The sequence below is a fragment of the Sparassis crispa genome (genome assembly GCF_003851025.1).
Source record: "Sparassis crispa DNA, contig_000008F, whole genome shotgun sequence".
Taxonomy (NCBI): Eukaryota; Fungi; Basidiomycota; class Agaricomycetes; order Polyporales; family Sparassidaceae; genus Sparassis; species Sparassis crispa.
In genome coordinates this window covers 544,832-565,596 of record NW_020939755.1, presented here as the reverse complement: position 1 = coordinate 565,596, position 20,765 = coordinate 544,832, and the positions used below count along the sequence as shown (strand labels likewise).

The 20,765-nt window shown below is 52.0% G+C and overlaps 7 protein-coding genes across 7 annotated transcripts; 5 read left to right on the top strand and 2 right to left on the bottom strand.

The window, feature by feature from the left end:
- Window positions 1–284: 284 nt before the first annotated feature.
- Window positions 285–782, top strand: SCP_0901920 (hypothetical protein; the record flags this gene model as incomplete). Its single annotated transcript, XM_027761425.1, has 4 exons — window positions 285–293; window positions 355–459; window positions 512–675; window positions 728–782. 4 exons carry the CDS (start codon window positions 285–287, stop codon window positions 780–782), a joined length of 333 nt encoding a protein of 110 aa, XP_027617226.1.
- A 1,991-nt stretch (window positions 783–2,773) lies between these two features.
- Window positions 2,774–3,504, top strand: SCP_0901910 (hypothetical protein; the record flags this gene model as incomplete). The annotated part of the gene is made up of 5 exons (XM_027761424.1): window positions 2,774–2,789; window positions 2,851–3,048; window positions 3,112–3,192; window positions 3,248–3,295; window positions 3,353–3,504. 5 exons carry the CDS (start codon window positions 2,774–2,776, stop codon window positions 3,502–3,504), a joined length of 495 nt encoding a protein of 164 aa, XP_027617225.1.
- Window positions 3,505–6,315: 2,811 nt separating this feature from the next.
- On the top strand, window positions 6,316–7,030 carry SCP_0901900 (hypothetical protein; the record flags this gene model as incomplete). Its single annotated transcript, XM_027761423.1, has 5 exons — window positions 6,316–6,331; window positions 6,393–6,590; window positions 6,650–6,730; window positions 6,786–6,836; window positions 6,894–7,030. The coding sequence occupies 5 exons, from the start codon at window positions 6,316–6,318 to the stop codon at window positions 7,028–7,030; spliced, it is 483 nt and encodes a 160-aa protein (XP_027617224.1).
- A 2,198-nt stretch (window positions 7,031–9,228) lies between these two features.
- SCP_0901890 (hypothetical protein) lies at window positions 9,229–9,599 on the bottom strand (the record flags this gene model as incomplete). Its single annotated transcript, XM_027761422.1, has 2 exons — window positions 9,229–9,334; window positions 9,391–9,599. 2 exons carry the CDS (start codon window positions 9,597–9,599, stop codon window positions 9,229–9,231), a joined length of 315 nt encoding a protein of 104 aa, XP_027617223.1.
- A 3,513-nt stretch (window positions 9,600–13,112) lies between these two features.
- SCP_0901880 (hypothetical protein) lies at window positions 13,113–13,856 on the top strand (the record flags this gene model as incomplete). The annotated part of the gene is made up of 7 exons (XM_027761421.1): window positions 13,113–13,154; window positions 13,209–13,246; window positions 13,297–13,317; window positions 13,395–13,414; window positions 13,467–13,546; window positions 13,599–13,639; window positions 13,706–13,856. The coding sequence occupies 7 exons, from the start codon at window positions 13,113–13,115 to the stop codon at window positions 13,854–13,856; spliced, it is 393 nt and encodes a 130-aa protein (XP_027617222.1).
- Window positions 13,857–14,844: 988 nt separating this feature from the next.
- Window positions 14,845–17,099, bottom strand: SCP_0901870 (hypothetical protein; the record flags this gene model as incomplete). The annotated part of the gene is made up of 2 exons (XM_027761420.1): window positions 14,845–16,207; window positions 16,894–17,099. The coding sequence occupies 2 exons, from the start codon at window positions 17,097–17,099 to the stop codon at window positions 14,845–14,847; spliced, it is 1,569 nt and encodes a 522-aa protein (XP_027617221.1).
- A 2,385-nt stretch (window positions 17,100–19,484) lies between these two features.
- SCP_0901860 (hypothetical protein) lies at window positions 19,485–20,216 on the top strand (the record flags this gene model as incomplete). Its single annotated transcript, XM_027761419.1, has 3 exons — window positions 19,485–19,542; window positions 19,606–20,111; window positions 20,175–20,216. The coding sequence occupies 3 exons, from the start codon at window positions 19,485–19,487 to the stop codon at window positions 20,214–20,216; spliced, it is 606 nt and encodes a 201-aa protein (XP_027617220.1).
- Window positions 20,217–20,765: the final 549 nt, after the last annotated feature.

The following is a 20,765-nucleotide window of genomic DNA, read 5'->3' as shown; positions in this document are numbered from 1 at the left end:
AATGAGGATCGCGGTGGTCAATTCCAGTCTGACGTTGATCGATCTCTGTCTCATCTTTGCCAGCGCCGCGGCGTACTACACGACTGGCATGTATCATCTACTCAGTGATCCCAACAATCCTGTGGTCTCTTGCTGTTCAGATTTGCACCTGCGTCCACGTTGGCTAGGCGGCGATAAAGTCCTAACTTGTCCAATCCTACGCTAGCGCTACTACCGACGGGCGACAGTCATTTGCGGTGGGCCGTCTCAAGCAGCTTAACCTTCCCCGCGAGGAGATTGTTGTGATGACGAAGGTCGGTGTAAATATTCATAGCTTTGACGTCGAGCTGTGTACAAGCTGCCGATTCTGAATAGCTCTTCATGCCCATGACACCCGGTAAATGGGGCACCAACATCTTCAGTTCTGAACAGAGCGCGGACGAAATCGGCCTAGTCAACCAACACGGACTCAGCCGCAAGGTATTCATATTGATGTTATAACCGGTATTCTGACAGTGAGATTTTGCTGCAGCATATTTTCGATGTGGTTAAGGCTAGCTTGGAACGTCTGTGGCTCGACTACATTGACCTCCGTCAATGTTGGCATTGTGTCTCATTATCTGCTAATGGGACATCTTTACCGAACATTGGGATACAGGCCATCGGTTCGACTACGAAACTCCCATCGAGGAGACGGTGAGTATTGTATGACATTGCAATGATGCGGGACCTATATTCTGCCCCTCAGATGCAAGCATTACACGACGTTGTCAAAGCCGGGTACGTGCGCTACATCGGCATGAGTTCTTGCCACGCCTGTCAATGTACTTGTGACCATGAATTTGGTGGACTTATCCTCTCACCCTCCTTCCTCAATCCACGCTGTGCAAAGTAAGTCAGAGAGCGCCACCCCGATGTCTTTGATAGCTAACAGAGATTTTGCCAGCCTACACTTTCCGATCGTAGAGGTGAAGCGCTTATACATCCACTTGGATCCTCTTCGTCGTCCGTTGTATTCGGCAGCCAGACTCTGTTGGGAACGCATCTCGGTGAGCAATGCACTCGCCTGTCTCGTTTGCCCGGTACCTGAAGAGCTAGAGATACAGCGTGGACTCGGTTCTCAGTTTTCACTCTATCTGTGCTTTGGCAGGCGATGTCTACCAGTGACGGTTTCAGTGAGACCGATTACAGCCTTAATACTCAGCTACTCAGCGAAGTGCATCTGAAGCGCAATCTTAGCGTTGATGGCAACTTGTTTGACGCGTTCGCGCGGCTGTGCGTAACGTGTTCACAATATTCTTCTCTTGATACAGCAGCGTTTCTGGGGGAAAGTCTCAAGACTGAATATGTTCTTTCCCACGTTCCCCTCTATCCGTCTTAGTGCGTTTCGTGCCATGAGACGGCCCCTGTAATCTATGACATCGTCTCTTTCTTTGATTCACAGCCCGACTCTGTCAGCGCCAGGCGGCAACTCGGAAACTGCTGCATACTTCTCAAGCTGTTTCTCCAAATATTTTACCGTCCCCTCGTTCCGGAAGAATGGTAGACTCTGGCATTAGCAGGTGTGGAAACACCTACGATGGCCTCAACGATACGTCTGGGCACAGGCATTTGAGGAATGGTCATCACTTAAACTTCCTTAAACTGGATTGTCGCCAGTGAAGAATCTACTCTTGGCTACCTGGCCATGCAGAACTTACCGTCTTCTGCCGGATCGGCTGCCAAACTTACAGCTTCTCGCCTCTGATGGGTCTGTCAGTTGACGACATGCACTAATGACAGATACAACCTTCATGAAGAGTCTACTTATGAACTGGATTTTGTTCACGCTTAGTGTCTGACGCAATAGAACCTGTTGTCCGGATATGTCTCTGGTGGATGCGGACGCGGCCGAGGACATTTGTGAGTACTACGACCCAGTGGATACGATGCCGACCGATGCGGACAACTGCGTCCTGTTACGCGAATAGCTGGGGGATTCTTGAAAAACCAGTGAATCCTCCGAAGTTCGTGCTGACAACTGTGTTGTTGGATTTCGCTCAAGTGATACCCTATCTACAGGGCAATTATCTGTCACGGCTGCGGTTCCTATACAGAATAATATATCTGGTCTTGGCGGTCTAGTAACTGCTGCCGTGTCGGGCGACCTCTCTATCTGTGCCTGTCCGTTTCTGTCTACGTGTTGCTAAAGTATCGGAAACTTGTTCATTTACTGTTGAACTCTGTCCACACGACGGTGGATGTAATTTTGTCGCGGTGAGTCTCCTTGGATATTCTGTCGCTGAGTGTGGCTGTTCCGCGTGTGGTCTTATTCCTCATTTCATGCGCCCTTGCCATGAGACTTCTAGCGGATGCCATATCTGCGGTTGCGACCGGCCGATCAGACTTAGTCCGTCTATGGCACAAGGACTCAAGCTCAAGAGTCGTGTTCAGTTGACGCCGATGTCCAGACGGGTCATGGGCGGTCGGCGTGTTCGGCGTGTCGCTGCTGGTCCACGAATACTGAATCTACGGGCATGTTCGCCAGACTCGTACGGACAATGCATGTTAGGCTCACTGTGTAGCGTCCTCGGTGCGGGGCGTCGTATGTTTGAATTGCGCTGTGGCATGATTCGCGTTTCAAGCTGATCTTCTAGCGGTTGACTCGTGAGAACGGTGCGTTCGGAGCCTGATTCGGAGAAGAATCCGGCATAATAAAGTTCGAACATGGGGCATTCTCGCACTGTATCTTGCTCTCAACTACCTCCCTCTACGCTTTCCTGCCCCTCTCTACATTTCAGATTCTGTATTAAACATGTCTTCTTGGGGAGGTAAATTGTTCGTCACTTGTTGAGTAGTATTCCGACAACTAATGCACCCAACCTCGTTCAGATACAGCATTTGGGACATATACACGTCCCGTGTCTCTGCTCTTTGGCATGGAGGTCTCACCTCTTGTTTCTCGGCTCACGTCATCGATAGAAGCTATGGTGGTGGATGACAGGGCCGTTGCAGCGGTCGAAGCCCCTTCGATCCCGGTGTTCGCTGGCGTCGGTGATGGATCGACTCCTGGAGACTGGGACGTTCGAGGTAAGTCACCCGAATATGGTGTCGTTAACGGTGGTGGTTCAGCTTGCTCACTAGGTTTTACAGACTTGACTCCGATCGACGTGGGCGGCGAGACGGCGCTGGCGGCCCCGGACATCGACGAGAATTTTGTGTGGCCAACCTCACGTAGGAAATTCTCGTTCATCGCTAGTATTGTTCTGATAGTCCTTCCATCATATAGCACGCCAGCTGGTGTCTTTGCCGGACGTATCATCAGATGTTCAGTACGGTATGCACCAATCACCTCCGGGCTTCTTCTACTTTATTGTTGATATTTCATCCGTAGGTGTCGGGTGCAATGAGCTCCCACCCATTGATATCTGTCTGGTAGGTTTTGCTGAGCCTACCAAGGATCTCAATGCTGTGCCAGAGACCTCTAGTATCTCACAAAACATACTTGCCCATAGCAGAATGCTACTCACCTGTCTTCCTCTCTGATTGGTGACATGCTAGGTGTTTCATTTTTCTGATGCATATCATTGGTGTCTGGTATATTGCTCTGTGAAATACATTGAAGTTGTACCAGTTGTCACATTGTTGTATGAGCATCAATTTTAAGCTATCTACTTCACTCAAAATTGTCAAGAGGTAATAAGAGTGTTTGAGATCCTACTGCACAGCACAAGCATGCATCCAGTTTGCTATGAGCACGTAGGTATTCACACAATACATACTTGCCCATAACGAACTAGCTTATGGAAATGGCTGGACTATGCGAAGCAGTAGATGTAAAATGATAACACTGATTGTACCAGTCGGAAGAGTAGAGATGATACACACCACACGTCCGCACCTCGCATATGTGGATCGTCGATTGATCAGACTATCATCCATCACGGAGTACGCGCCTCATCCACCTACGCGGAGATGCAGTAGTCGAGCGTTCTGCTGGGATAAGAGATAGGATGTACATACATCTCAGCCGCAATCCTCTAAGGTCCACGTCCACGATCGCAGAGCGATGTTTTTCCATCAGCTGGAAGATATCGACGTGAACGGAACGATTCGCAGCCAGCCGATCCTTGCAAGCTCGTATGTTCAACCAAGCGAGAGACTCAGAAGTGTGAAAGAAAGGAGATCCTGGTCATCGCGCGGTGATCTGCCGTACGAGACGTGACAACGGTTGGACGACGAGGATGTGGGAGTCCATATAGTAAGTTACGAGCCTGCCGCCAAGTCGGAGCCGGGCTTCCGTCTCTCACGGAATGGAAATCTTAGGAAAATCATATGAATATTTTCACTGCGTTGCATATGCCATATGCACATGCATGCATGCGTATCGTCTACTCAATGATGCCAACCTTCCTGTTAGCATTTTGTCCGAACCTGCGTCCACGTTGGTTGAGCGGCGACTAAGTTCCAACGTGTGATCCAGTTAGTCTCCCAAAGGCAGTTGTAGCCACTCTGCTTCAACCTTCGTGCCTCGGATATCCGTGTCTGAGATCCAGTCACTGATCTGCGGGCGTAGCGACAACCATTATGTCGAACAACGGTGCTCATTCGAGACCAAGTTCACCACGATATCCGGCTGCAATGCCACCCCGAGGTCCATCATCTCACTAAGACGGCGCATGCGCTCAGCCTGAACCGGACAGGAAGAAAGACCGGGACGTACGGCGTTGTGAGCCTCGGCACCCGTACAGGCGTCCACGTCGTCCGCATCGTACACCTCTTCAGCGTCCTCCTCGTGGAACGCGACACGTTTGTTTTCCCTCGCAGGACTGGAAGCCTCGGCTTTGCGGGGATATGTAGGACTGCTACGGAGTGCGGTGTTTGGATCCGGGGACGACGATCACTTCCGCTTGAGACAGCTTTTCTTCATATTGTTCGGCAACAATGGGGATAGGAGCCTGCGAGTTTTGCCACGTAGCTGCAAGCTGCATATATAGCGAGTAACCAATCCATTCGGGACCGCCGCAAGAAAGCTTCCAGGCGGAAAGCCCGGAAACTGCTGCGTACTTCTCAAGCTGTTTCTCCAAATATTTTACCATCTCCTCGTTCCAGAAGAGGTGCTAGACTCTGACATTACCCGCTGTGGAAGCACCTGAGACGGCCTCAACAAAATGTCTAGGCACAGGCAGTTGGTGAATGGCCGTCATGTCTCATTCATAATCTCTTCAAGTTCATGGCCAACTTAAACCAGTTCCTTAAGCTGGATTGTCGCCAGTGAAGAATCTACTCTTGGCTACCTGGACATGCAGAGCTTACCGTCTTCTGCCTGATCGACTGCCAGACTTAAAGCTTCTCGCTTCTGACAGGCCTGTCAATTGACGCCATGTGCTAATGGCAGATACAACCTTCGCGAAGAGTCTACTTATGACTTGGATTCTGCTCACACTTGGCTGATGCAATAGAACCTGTTGTCCGGATATATCTCTGGTGGATGTGGACGCGGTCGAGTGATGTTTGTGAGTACTACAACACAGTCGACACGGTGCTGACCGATGCGGACAAGGGCATCCTGTTACGCGAATAGCTAGGGAACTCTTGAAAGACCAGTGAATCCTCCGAAGTCCGTGCCGACAACTGTGTTGTTGGACTCTGCTCAAGTGGTACACCATCTATAGGACAATTATCTGACACCTCTGCAGTTCCTATACCTAACAATATATCTGGTCTTAGCGGTCTAGTAACTGCTGCCGTGTCGGGCGACCTCTCTGTCCGAGCCTGTCCTTTTCTGTCTGCGTGTTGCTGAAGTTTCGGAAACTTGTTCATTTACTGTTGAACTCTGTCGCTGCGTCCACGACGGTGCATGTAATGGCTGTTCCGCGTGTGGTTTTATTCCTCGTTTCATGCGCCCTTGCCATGAGACTTCTAGCCGATGCCATATCTGCGGTTGCGACCGGCCGATTTTACTTAGTCCATGTATGGCACAAGGACTCAAGAGTCGTGTTCGGTTGACGCCGATGTCCAGATGAGTGGTCGGCGTGTTCGGCGTGTCGCTGCTGGTCTACGAATACTGACACTACGGGCATGTTGGACAGACTCGTACGGACAAAACATGTTACGCTCGCTGTGTAGTGTCCTTGGCGCGGGGCGTCGTATGTTTGAATTGCGCTGTGGCATGATTCGCGTTTCAAGCTGATCTTCTAGCGGTTGGCTCGTGAGAACGGTGCGTTCGGAGCCTGATTCGGAGAAAAATCCGGTAATAAAGTTCGAACATGGGGGATTCTCGCACTGTATCTTGCTCTCAACCTCCTCCCTCTACGCTTTCCTGCCCATCTCTACATTTCTGATTCTGTATTAAACATGTCTTCTTGGGGAGGTAAATTGTTCGTCACTTGTTGAGTAGTATTCCGACAACTAATGCACCCAATCTCGTTCAGATACAGCATTTGGGACATATACACGTCCCGTGTCTCTGCTCTTTGGCATGGAGGTCTCACCTCTGGTTTCCCGGCTCACGTTATCGATGGAAGCTTTGGTAGTGGATGACGAGGTCGTTGCAGCGGTCGAAGCCCCTTCGATTCCGGTGTTCGCTGGCGTCGGTGATGGGTCGACTTCTGGAGACTTGCATGATCGAGGTAAGTCACCCGAATGTGTCGTCAACGGCGATGGTCCAGCTTGCTCAGTTGATTTACAGACTTGACTCCGATCGACGCGGGCGGCGAGACGGCGCTGACAGCCCTCGACGTCGACGATGATTTTGTGTGGCCAACCTCACGTAGGAAATTCTCGACCATCGCTAGTATTATTCTGATAGTCCTTCCATCATATAGCACGCCCAGAGCTGGTGTCTTTGCCGGACGTATCGTCAGATGTTCAGCAGGGTATGCACTAATCACTTCTGGGCTTCTTCTATTTCATCTTTGATATTATACCCGCAGGCGATGACCTCTCGCCAATTGACATCTGTCTGGTGGGTTTCAATGAGCCCATCAATGATGTCAGCACTGTGAAAGAGGCATCTGGCAGCTTTTTGAGTGTATACATACCCATAGTAGAATCCAACTCTATCTTGTGATCCTCTCTGATCAGTGAAGTGCCAGGTGTTTCATTTCTCTGATGTGTATCATTGTAATGTCTGGCATATTGCTCTGTAAATACATTCAAGTTGTGTCACAAGTCCTCAGTTATCATATTGCTGTATGAGTATCAATTTTACAGTATCTACTTCACTCAACATTGTCAAGAGGTAATAAGAGTGTTTGAGATCCTACTGCACAGCACGAGAACACATCTAGGTTGCTATGGGCAGGTAGATGCTTCAAGAGTGTATACCTACCCATAACAAACTAGCTGATGGAAATGGCTGGACTATGCAAAGCAGTAGATGCACAACTATAGCACCAATCATAACAGTTGGAAGTATTCCTGAGTAGAGATGGTACAGTTACGCACTGCACCTCGCATGTGTGATCGGTCAGACAATCATCCCTCCTGGAGTGCGCACCTCTTCCACCTACCGGGACATACAGTAGTCGTTCTGCTGGAATAAGAGGTAGCCTGTAAATACATCGAAGTCTCGATCCTCTCTTATCCACGCCCACGGTCGCAGAGCGACACATTTCCATCCGCTGGAAGGTATCTGCATGCACAAATGAGCCAGCCGATCCATGCAAGCTCGTATGGCTAACCAAGCGAGAGACTCAGAAGTGTGAAGGAACTTATAAAATGATGGAATTTAACTTCATGAATCCTCTGCTACAAGTTTCAAACAGTCTTCCAAGTTTAACAAACTTCACCAGAGAAGGAGAGCCAGGTTGGTGACTTTTTGGCAAATTGAGTCTCACCATCATCAGAATGTCAAGCCATGGCTCGCCATATACCCAGGAAGTCTAAAATGGCGATCGTAGTCATCGTAGGGTTATCCGTTGTGCGCGACGTTGGACGAGGAGGATGCGGAGTCCATCATGGACTCGGAGGAAGTTGCGAGCCTGTCGAGTCGGAGCCAGGCTTCCGTCTCTCACGGAACGGAAATCTTAGGAAATTCATATGAATATTTTCACTTCGTTGCATACACCATATGCATACATGCATGCGTGCGTGCGTATCGTCTACCCAGTGACCTGCCAGCATCTTGTTCAAACCTGCATCTGCGTCCACGTTGGGGCGAGTCGCGACAAAGTCCCAACTTGTGATCCACTCAATCCGAGGGTGGGGCGACCACCATTAATATTCTCTTGCCTGCAGCTGGGCTAGTTTTCAGTGGTGCTCATCCCTCGCCGGGGTTATGTTGCACCATCGCTTTTGGGAGATCGTGGAAGACATCAGGCTCTCGTCGCTGGAGTCACATTCCGTCCTTGCACGCATCCGTTCGTTTGACCGGCGTCGTTCTTCCCAAGTACCTCCATTGGCGCGGTGCAGCAAACGGTTACGCTTGTATTTATCTACGGCTAATATCTGCAGAAAATCCGTGTCAGGACTCATATGAGGTGATCATGTTCGTCCACGAACTAGAATTAATAATAATATGAGCGTTTGCGCATTTCATCCTATTACGTGGCGACAGCCGTGCCTCCGATGCAGGAGATGGACAGAAGCACGGTATCGTGGACACTCTGTTGTTCTTGGCGAGCAGGAGGTGAAGGAGTCTGGATAATCGCGTAAGTTTCGTCGCATTTAAGCAAGCACTTCGGCCCATGCCAGACGAGACTTCACGACATCCCATTTGCATTCCACTCTCAGACACAGAAAATATGACAGTGTACTATACACTCCTAGATGAATGGCCTGGAGTTGAGAAAGTTTAGCACATTTATTGATTTGAAGAGCGAGGGAGGGCCTTAAGACGACTCTTTGCGATCCTTCTTTTCCATTGTTATTTTCGCCTGACTCTATTGCAATCTAGCCCCGAATATCTCTCTGTCACCGGGTTTGAGCCCTAATAGAGAGTTAAGCAAAAAAAACTGAGAACGTTCAGATAATTTCAAGGCAACGTAGCTTCCCAGTTTGAGTCATCCAGACGACTCGTGCTGCAGAGAGGCTCAACGGAGAAGAGTCAGTGTAGCTGGAAGGTCAACATCAATCGAGATCTACTGAAGAGCGATCTCGCTCATCCGCCGGCTAGACGACGGCAAGCGTGGACAAAAAAGATAGCTTACAACCTGGGAGATGCACAGACGAAAAAAGACGCAACATGAATTATGCCAACAAGGTGAAAAAAACTCATCGGTCTACAGATCGCTCGGAATTACGACCGTAAGACTCTCGCGACTTCCCTCAACGACGTGGCTTCCTCCTTGAACAACGGCGCTCACTCGAGACCAACTTCACCACGATATACGGCTGCAATGCTACACCGAGGTCCATCATCTCGATGATATCACTAACACGGGGAATACACTCAGCCTGGATCGGATAGGGAGAAAGACCGGGACGTACAGCGTCGTGAGTCTCGGCATCCGTATAGGCGTGCGGTCCACGTCGTCCGCATCGTACACCTCCTCAGCGCCCTCGCGGAACGTGACACGTTTGTTTTCCCTCGCAGGACTGGAAGCCTCGGCTTTGCGGCGATATGTAGGACTACTGCGGAGTGCGATGTCTGGGTTCGGGGACGACGATCGCTTCTGCTTGAGACAGCTTTTCTTCATATTGTTCGGCGACAATGGGGGTTAGGAGCCAGCGACTTTTACCACGTAGCCTATATAGCGAGTAGCCAATCCATTCAGGACCCGCCGCAAGAAAGCTTCCGGGCGGAAAAGGGGCGGACGCAGATCAAATTGTGATGCCTCCGTCGGGATGATGTGTGGACAAGTCCCCCTGAAGCAATTCATTCAGCAAATAGCTGTATCACGCACCAGCAAGTTGGTGGTTGCTTGCAGGAAAAACATAGCACGTTCGCTGGAGGATTGTGGTTACGCTCATCGAAGTATGTGATTTCGCAGTGAGCGTGAGTAGGCGTGAGTCGGTGGCCGCAAACCACATGCAAGATGCTCCCACCTTCGTCACTCTTCCACCTCCACCAACGAACAGGGAGATCGCGGGACAGGGACATCACCTGGCAGGCAGACCTGTGCACCCTTCGCTATCTTGTATCTACCTCACCGTACGATGAAGAGATCAGCTTGGGTGCGTCAGCTGAATCGAACATCAGCGATCATCGTCTACGACGTGGCAGAGGTTCGCGCTCTGCTGTCATCGACTTGTTGTCCTGGGCTCAGACTCATGCTCAGCACGTAGAACCGTTGCTAGTATATATACTACGTCAGCCCATGACTGCTCCTTCAGCTGCTTAATTAATCTCCCCTGTCTGCGACAGACAAGGGCGGTACATTAACCAACTGCAGGAAGAGGGATCGGAGCCCCCATCGGACTCAGCATCATCTTGATCCCTCTTGCCAGTGTCTCTCCGCTGAACAAAGTACAGTATTCGCGTTTTCGCAGTGGTCAGCGCGGAACACGATTCGCTCCGGCATCGCCCAAATTTCAGGACCAGCAACTTGAAGTGGCAAGGTCAGCGCCCCATCCCAACGCTCCATCGCGCCGCTGGAGAGGGAGCCCCGCGACGACGCCACCTGCATCCGACCATCGTCGGACATTATGCATCAATATTAGAGACTGACAGAGACTGACACAGAACATACTCGTACAGTGACAAAGCCACACGACCGACTTTCACAGAGATCGATACGGGGATGAGGAACCTTCGTTCCGCGCCATGAGGAACCTTCGTTCCGCGCCATGTTCGACAATATCGTTGACGAGCTCCAGGCATTATTGGCCTTCCAAACAGAGGAAGGAAAAACCGAAAGTTCCATGCAGGTCTATATCTGGCTGTGCAAAATTGCACAGCCGTTCCTAGTACGCTCTCGATTCCTGAAGCAGCTTTGTGACGATACAACCTTCTGGCACTGGGAGCGCAGGATGAGGGCGTATAGGTTGAAGCGGTGTTTGGACCAAGTCTGCCAATACGTCGGTGGCATCACACTGCTCATGCAGCAGGCCAATCGAATGTTCCCGGATGGAAAGACTCCTTGTCGCTGGATGAAGGACAGCTTCGTAGGCTCCGGAGAGGGACAGTTCAGTATCTCTAATGACTATTTGGAGGTGCTGCCGCCCTGCTGCGGCATGGATTTCAGTTGGAGAGTACTCTATCTGATGCTACCGTGCGCGCCCTCGCAGAATGGTTCCCTGACATGCACAGCAATTGGGAACATCTGCGCATCATCAACACTTGTATCCATGCTGAACTACGGATTATCCTCCACTTCCGAGCCAGTACACAGTCATCGCCATCTACAGCTGCATCTCATCACACCATCAGATGCTTGTCGCAGTAGGCTATTGGGAGCAGCAGATGGAGCTGCCTATGCTGCGCCATGTGGATGGATGCATACAACAAAGAATTTGGAACGACTTAGTTGACAAGTGGATCCAATGGCAGACCAGACGCAACACGGGCGCTACCGGGTTTTTCGTGGGCAAGTGGCTGTGTAAGAGAAGGGAAGAATATTGCAGTCAATGCGGACGTCCTCCAAGAAGTTTCGGCTTGCCTGACGGAGAGATTATCAGAGCTTTTGTCCAGGTCAGAGACCGGGCTCGGCTTCGGACGAAGGTTCTGATTCTGGCTGGCTTTCGGATACTGTGCATCGTAAGGTGCTCAGGGTTGCCCGGCACCCTTCCACTGCTTGAATTCACTGCGTAGTGCGTCCTCGCTTTCTGCTCGAACTGTTGTATCTTATCACTGTATATTCACCGTCCGAGTCATTCGAGAGAGTGGGAAGCTCCCTCTGCCATCCATCCATCCATCCGTCCATCCGTCCATCCATCTGTCGATCCAATCATTGTAGTATACTGTATGTAATCAGAAGAAGCGTTAGATGTCCATCCAAGCATTCGCGCGCCCACCGTGTTCAACATTCATGATCTATCTTGCCAATCTAGGTGACTTTGTCGGCCTGCATCTCCTGAGTTCTTTCAGTCGAACTGCCATGTTGCTCACATACGTCCCGGAAAACATATCTCAACCCATCCGTAAAATCACGTCATGCAAATGCACGAAACGCAAAAATGAAGGTTGTACAGAATATTGTAGGCCAAGAATACCCACCTGCGACAAGAATAATCAATCCAATGCATATGTAAAACGGTTTGGCGTGGTATTATATTGAAAGTCAGCGGCATGTAAGTTGGGACTAGCGCTCGAGGGGTTGGCGTCGATCGGACGCGAGGTTCGCAACTTTAAATATCATTGACACAGAACTGGTGCCCAGTCTCTTCAATATTCCCAATTGTCACTTTCTCAGGTTCTTTGCTAGGTCATACGCATACCGTCGCATCACAATGAGGCTGGCCTCAACCTGTGACGCTGGCAGTTGGTATGATTTACATAGCTTCATTGTTCTGGGCAGGATGGGCCTGTTTTAAACATAAATGATTCTACTGTCCACGCCTCGTCAGCCTATCAGCGCTCAGCGCTCTTGCATTGCCTCACTGCGGTCAAAGCACCTGTGAACTCCTACTCAAACAAGATTCAGGACCACAACAGTGTCCGTGATGTATAACAAGTCACCTACCTATGTATAGACTTGGCTGCATCTGTCCCCCTGTACTATCGTGTCCGGTCCTGGCAGCATGGGACAAATCTCACTCGTCTCCGCCAGTCTTGCTTCGGTGTCCATCTCAGCCTTCCTCTATGGTGTCTTCCTCGTATTGTTTTGCACATCCACATACCTCATGGCGCAACGCGAACGTCAGGCCCGTGCCAGCTCTTCCCGCTCCTTGACTATCTGGAAGAAACCGTTATTTATTGGAGGAATTGCATACTTCATTACTATCACCGCGGTATTTGCATTTTTCTCGAGATGAAGGCGGAGGAAACATGACTCATATTCTCCCTGCGGGATAGAATTGGATCCTGATTGTGTATCGTTCATTTTCAGCCTTTATTTATTATAAGGATGGTACAGCTCCGAAGGAGTACTACAGTCTTATGGTGGTACCCAACGTTATCAAGATCGCTTTTTGGCTTTCGTCACTAGCAGTTGGGGACACTATGCTGGTAAGCGTCTATTCCATTTGCTTTCTTCAGAGCCAAAGCTCGGGCTCAGAATGAAACTTCCTGCAGTTATACCGTCTTTGGATGACCTGGAGTCGTAACGTGTATGTTATCATTTTTCCGTTGTGCACCTTCATCGCCTCAATCGGTAAGTCGGTTTTCGGATTCCCATATAGCCGGATTTTTTAATGCCGGCGCGCAGTATGCTGCGTGGTTGTTGTATACACAGAAGCGCACCAGGTAGGCCAAACAACGTTCGACACTGCACATATCGACCCATGGCTAGACAGCACCTGGAGTCTAACTATGTGGTATGTGTCTACCCTTGTTCTGTGCTCTCCGCTTGACAATGCATTAATTTGCACTTATATGAACTAATAATACACAGCACGAATTTATCTTGCTGTGGTAAGACATCTAGAAGTCTCTGATAGTTTTGACATGCTGTTGTTCCACTTAGTGTTGATCATATGGCGACTATGGCGCGTTCATTCACAAGTGATGTCACTTGTTGAACAGTCTGAGAAGCGCGGTCTGAAGGCGAGCTGTGAATGTGACATGTACGTTCATGGTCGCTGACGCTTGCCTGCAGTGGTTTCTCTCCGTATTTATTGAGAGCGCGGTCCTCTATGTGTATGCCCTTCTCAGCGTTTTGTGGGCTTGTGTAACTGACCCGCAGTTATCGATGGTCCTATCTAGCTTCTGGACTGTGCTCTTCATAATCTCTTACGAGACATACACCTCCAGAAATAACCTTGCGTTCCTGGTCGAGGACGCATGGGCGCCCGTGTCTGGCATTGCGTTCATGCTCATCAACATCCGTGTTGGCCTGGGCTACGATGCACACTAGTGTCCAGCGATCCTCCACGGATCGACAACGCCTGGACCCTATCTCATTCGCCTCGCTGCCCATCACCAGCACAGGCCACAATGTAGGCTCACTGGACGACGAATTGGAGGTTTCCGACAGCTTGCAGCTGAAGAGGTTTAGGGATGGCTGGGCCAGCACTGCCGGCGTTGCGTCGGCCGGTCTGACTTTAGTTCGTGTGGTGAGCAAATACAAGTAGCTTGCGCTTCAACAGCTCATCGAGGTGTACGCGATACTCAGGCTGAGGCTTGAGGTTTCTGAACTGCGACGCAATTTGTCCCTTGGTACACCAGCGAGTTTTCTGGTATAGTGTATGGATATTACTATCATATTAGCAGTTAGTTTCGACCCCAGTCGTCTTGGTTAGAAGCATCAGCGACACGATGCAGAGAAACGCTTCGACACGCTGCCTATGCAACGCCGATCTTCACCCATCTCGTCGAGCTGGGTACTTTTCCCTCAAAACTTACCCTTCAGGACGTACGCGCCGACGCTGAGATCAGCACGCGCACCAAGACCCACAGAATGTCCGAGCATCAGTCCACACACCGCAGAGTCCACCGTGCAACGAACAACGAAAATAGATCCGAGAAAGCGAGTCTATGTGGCATCTACGCGTGCGCAGGCAGAAATAGAAATATTGTACGTAGGTCCGCGGGCCATGCATGGGCATGAGATATACGTGGGTTAAGGTAGAGAGGGTAGAATACGGCAAGACGGGGAGAGGCGATAATAGTGGGGACGAAGACGGGGATGCGGCGTGGGGTAGGAATAGGGTGAGTCGTACGGACATGGGAGAGGTATGTGAGGTATGGAGGTATGGGTGTGCAGAGCCAAAGGTAAGGGGCAATGCGGAAGGAGGAAAACTGGCAGACGGTAACACGCAAGCCAGAGCGAGACAGAGAGTGCGCACGGTAGAGATCTACGCGCCTAGTCCCAAAGTTCGCAGAACCAAACCAACACGCCGCATCTACGCGCGCACGCCCACATCCACCTGCCTCGATCGGCGCGTAATGCTCGGCGGTATCATGCATTCTCTGTCCTCCCCGCCTATCCCCTCCTCACCCTCTTCATCATCCTGCACCCGGTCCTCCCCCTTCAACCGCCACCCCCACATGCGCTTGCTCATCATCGCCGGCGCACCAAGCGAGAACGGCGACGGCGGGATCAGCGCAGCGCTTGTGATCGCGCGCAGGTGCTGCGCCTGCGAGCGGGGGGAGGGATACAGCGCCGACAGTGGCGGCGTTGTCCCGGGGCCGGGCGCAGGCGTTCGCCGCTTCCCACCCTCGTCCTCCACGTCACCAAGTCCTAGTTTCTCCCCAGCGTCCCCGAGTCGCAGCTCCTGCAGCGCGTACGCGAAGTAGCCGTCCTCGACTGTCGGAAACGGCACGGGCTCAGACTCGGTGGGGGACGGGATGCTTTCCGCCGTGCCCGTGCTCGGTGCGTCGCTCTCTGTGTCCGTATCGACGGTGGAATCGGTGTCTGCATCCACGTCAGGGGAAGACGGCGAGAGCAGCGGCGTTGGCGCGGTGGACCTGGGCTGGGGTGGGAGCGTCAGCATCAGCGGGACCCGTGCGGTGGGGATCGGCGAGGGCGGGTTAGAAGCGGATGTTTCTAATGATGGCGGGAAAACAAATGGGGGCACCTCAGGCGTGGACGAAATAGAGGGCTCGACAGGCGCAGCGAGGGTCACGAACGTCATGTTGAACAAACGCTTCGGTTTGGGTGTCTGTTCAAGTGTGAGCACAGGCAGGGGTACGGGAGGGGAGGGATCAACGGGGAGCAGAGGGAGGAACGCGAAGTTGAGAGTGCGTCGCGGGGGCGGGAGTACACTCGTTGGAGTGGTGGGCGAATCGGACGGCGAGGCTGGCCGCGTTGGCTCTTGGGGCAAGGTGGGTACGTGGATGGCGGGGGGAATGCGTGGTGGTGGTACTTGGGGCGGAGGGACGGATAGGGGCTGAAAGGAAGAAGCGCTTCGATCGGGGCACGTGGATACCGGGGCGGATGTAGGGACGGTATCGGGCTCTGGAGTAGGCGAGTAAGCGTCGAGGAGGGGCAGGAGGCGGATAGGGACTGCGTCGAGGTAGGGGAGGATGTCGGGGTCAATGGGTGGCTGGGGACGGTTCTTCCAACGAGATGGTGTCTGCGATGGTTGGGAGGCGAGCCGCGAGACCGGGAACGATGCGCTAGACAGACCAGAGCACGAATCTGAATTTTCCGAGGACGAAGACGCGTAGGCGTCGGGAAGGGAGGTGGTGAAGGGTTGGCGGAAGGAAGGGGATGGGGGCGTACGGGGAAGGGAGAGCCGAAGCTGCTTCAACTCGAGGACGTCTCTGTCGAATTCATATACGAGAGCAGTTATCAGTCGCGTGTAACCCCCGTGCCAGATAATACGGCCGATGAAAAGAATGCGCAGGACGCGCTCACTCATCTCATGAACCCCAGAATGCGGGGTTTGAGGATGAAGGCTAGGCCTAGGACGATCGCACTGAGAATAGGTACCCCTGCACTTTCGACCCTGAAAATACAGGTGGGACAAGAGCGGCCCCGTACGCTGCCCGCTCTTGGCGTCGCTGTCTGAAGGTGGTGCTCGAACACTGACAACGCTAGCATCGCCACTGCACGCAGTAAACCATCTCTGCAGAGGCAATACACAGCAGACGAGCTCTTCACACGCGTGCGCCAGGAAACCTCGGAGAGCCGTCCTCTGGATAAGTGTTCGCATCTGGGAGAATTCCGGACATAACAGCATAAAGCCGGCCGGGAAAACGGTGGAAAATTAGGATCGGAGGTCAGGAGACCTGCACCCGCGCACGCCATTGGCTCCCGGGCCATGACGTCGAGTACGCGCCGGCCGCATCGGCGATGCCGAACCGGTCAGCGCGGCCGTAAAAGGCAAGCACACTTGACTCGAGTCCGGCGTCTGAGCACACGAGCAGCAGTCCGAGTCGAACAGCCTTGGGCCCGAGGAACACGACGAGCAACATAAGGATCACAACGGAGAGACACTGATACGCACTGATACGACAGTCGCGGCGTCACTGGCGCGGGCGACCGATCCCACTCGTCCGCGACGAACACCTCCTCCAGACAGTCTTCAGAGCAGAACGACACCGTCTTGTGTGGGTGAGGGCGCAGATACCGCAAGGGCGAGCCTGAGCCGCTGGGTGACGATGGCGGACTCTGCTCCGGCGACAGCGGTGGGGATTTCAGACAGCTCTTCATGGGGTGGCTGGCGGGTGTTAGTGTGTGGCACAGGCAGAGCTCCCGCACAACTGGTAGGTGCGTAGATCGTGGGCCAGCTTGTCGACGTGGAGGGTGGTGGGGAGTTGATGGCAGCGAGCGAGCAGCTCAGGGGGAAAGCGTTTGGAGACGGCTTGGACCGGGCTCTTTTTTCTGGCACTGACGGGGACGACTTGCGCCAAAATCCACCAGCACGTGAGCGGTCCCATCTCGGGTCATCTCGGCGCCTCCTCTTCAACTGAGCCAAGCCGCCTCCATCTGTCCCCTATCTGCAACGCTACTGTAAGCTATGACCAACATCCGACAACAATTTCTCACCGCCTCCTGGCCATTGACAACTGCTCTTGTCATTCCCCTGGCATATTGCATCCCGTCAATCACTTGTCCCTACTGCGTGATCTTCAACGTCTGTACGTTTGTCTAGCATAACAAGCCCTCCCAGCAACGCGCCTTCGGTCGCAGCGAGCACACTCGAACCTCGGATCCGAGGCGGATAGCCAGCGCATGTTCCGAACGAGAGCTTTCTTCCACGGCTCGCCCCAGCCTGGCCTATTCTCCACGGCCTCCGGCTTGTCGCTATCTAGTATCTGGGCACCAGTTTTGTTTCCTCCCTTATGGTGCTATGCAAACCAGCGTGCTTTGCGGAATGAAAAGCATCAACACGGCGCTGCAGCCTGGCAACGAGCATATGCTCTGACGTGCACCGCTCTTCGGCATCCTTGCATCTCTGTTTACTTCGGTACTTTCAAATAGGTATGCTCTTCTGGAATGTTTGCGCGGATTTGCGGATGTCTTGGCCAGTGCATATTGTAGGTGCCCGACCTACTTACTTGGGTACTATGGGTGATAGTGGAGTCAGTATCTGATGGCGAAAGCGACGCATTCATCTGGCACAAACGGCGATTCATTCCGCAAAAATAGCGCGTTCTCCTGGTGAAGTCTCCGCTTCCGTATTCGAATTCTGGGTATCGAATTACTATCCGTTTGTGCGCGCTATGTCGACTCCTAGCTGTTAGTTCCGTCCCATGGTGTCAGACTACCGGCTTGCAGGTGCGTGCGCGATGGCCTTACCTGGCAGCCTGAAACGTGCAGACAGGGATCGGAACGTTTGACAGAGCTGTACCTCTGCTTGATTAGGCGTTCTCTAGGAGGGCTGCTCGCGGGCGCGCGTTACTTTCTTGTAGTTCGCCTGCTGGCGCGACTCTACTCTCCGTTGCAATATCTTTTTTACTCGGGCCAGCTAGCACTTGTGATTTGCTATTCCTACCTGTATGAAATTCTCTTTTGAGTAATGGGCTACCGAGCAAAATGCACTAGGTCCTGGGCGATCGGGATCGCCTTAGCTGCATGGATGTATCTCGTCCAGTAATTCCGAATCGTTGCTGGCCTTTATTGTTCTCCAAGGTCTCCCGTAACTTTCTAAGCCTTCAACCCCAGTCAAAACTCCACCTGCCCAGGTCGGGCCAAATCGAAGAGGCTCGGCGCACAAGGAGGACTATCGTACCAAATCGAAGCAGACCGAAATCTAGCAGTTGCACATGATTTTCCTCCGATCAGCATTCTCGAAATGCTCAGGGAATTTGACCATTTCGTGGATGCACAGATCATCTTGGCTTGCGTCGATTTCGCCAACCCGGTGCCACACCACCTCTTCGCCGTAGGCGTCCTCCTGCGTGTTCAGTGCTGTACTCCAGGCCCTCCAAGACCCGGCCGACCTCGGGGGAAACGGGCTCGAGCGCGTTATGGGTATCTCGTATTTCTCACGTACGGTGAACCCAGATGATCTGTACCTGCTCGTCGTTCGGGACGAAAGTGAGCTAACGACGTCCATTGTGTGGACTGACCGCAGGTTGACCTGATGGTACACCCGACAGCGGCTCGGGCGTTGTAGTGAAAGCGTGCACCGCCTTCTGCAGAAGAGACGAGCAAGCGCCAGAAGAGGATTCAAGACCTGCTGCCACTGAGATCGCCTTCCTCCCTCGGGTGTAAATCACGGGAGTGTGCGGCCGTTTGAGGGCGCAGACGACAGGAATCTGATTGAGAAGGGATACCATCTTGCGATGTTGAGATTTATGTTTGAGTAGCGCGCATTCCAACTTCAGCTTCAAGTTGTGCACTCGCCCGATATTGTAAATGTACAATTAATATCGGGTTGTTCTGAGCATGTACACGCATGTTCACAGTCACTTGGTAAAAAATATATGCCCGAAAATCAGCAGCAGAATAGACAATGGAACAATGGGAATTATCGTGGTTCTTCGTATACAACACTTGCCAAACAAAGCAACCAGCTGTCACACTAGCTGGTATTCAAGTGGCTCTACGCCACAACCACCATCTACTCATACTCATAGCTCTTCATCCTTCATGGCAACTCCGATAAGTCCTACTGCACCAGTCGGCGGTGCTGGTCTTCCGAGGCAGGGTACGCATCTGCTGCATAGGCTTCTACAAGTTACAACTTAAATCCCTGATTTTTTTCGCGAAGTTGGCGTTGCGGCGCTTCCCTCGGACGACTTTGGAGTGCGTTTCAGGGACAGCAACGTCGGTATGTTGAACTATGTAGATGGACGGTTCAACGACATGAGCGCGCAAATCGTCACCCTCGATGGCCAATTGAGGTCAGCTATCGATCAGTCCGAAGTGCGCATGCGGAACGCATTGCGGGACGCAATCAAGGAATCAGAGCTACGAATAGTTACAGCTCTGTCCACACAGATTGAGCAACTCAGGCAGGAGATGCGGAGATCCTCTTCAGCCGGTTCCGCCCACAGCTCCCTTGTTTTTACTCAGAGTAGTCCTCGAGAGTCACCAGTTGCACACCCCTCAACTTCTCTACCGTCTCCTGCATCACGCTCAACCTCCGTTCCTAACGTCGCGTTAACCAACGTGGAGTCACTCACCCCCGATAATGTCGGCCAACGCATCATGGACGAGGGGGAAAGAATAAAGGGCTATGGAAACTTTGTTAGAACATTGACTGGAAGATTCAAGGTCAGTTCATAAGTCCTATAACCTTGTTAAGATGCTCACCTCTCTATACTTGTGTCATCATAGTCGTCAGCGTCGTTGCGGTCCCAAGCTCGTCGCGGGACCTAGAGGACCCAGGATTGTCTTACGGGATGAATCCGCCCTTTTCTTCATCTCGTCCAAGTTGGCATATCTGTTTTCTTCATCTCCTATGGAATCTTCGTACTCTTTTATGTTTGCCGCCCATGCGCCACACGGTCATTCCTTATGCTGAATTATGATGTCTTTGTTTTGCTCTCGCGTCATCTTACTCTGCTCTGTTGTTCCGTATCTCATAAATGTTTTCTGGTGGGTTTGCTGCTCTGGCTTCTGCGTGATACCATCTCGCGCTCTCCCATGGTCACCGGTCACAGCTCCCGCTCCTACTCATATCTGTACATTAGCTTCCACCTTGGTCCGCCGGGGTCTTCTCATGAATATGGAAATATATATATGCCAGGTCGGGTAATTTACACCACTGAGAGCTCTTGTCTACGTCCGGCTCACGTTGTTGTTACCCCATTCTAACCTTTGATATGTTCGCCATTCACGCTGGCCTGGTATTGCTGCAGAGAGCAGATTCGACTAAGATTCGACGCCTATGCGTGGTGTTACGGTACAATTGAGTGGTAGTCCATT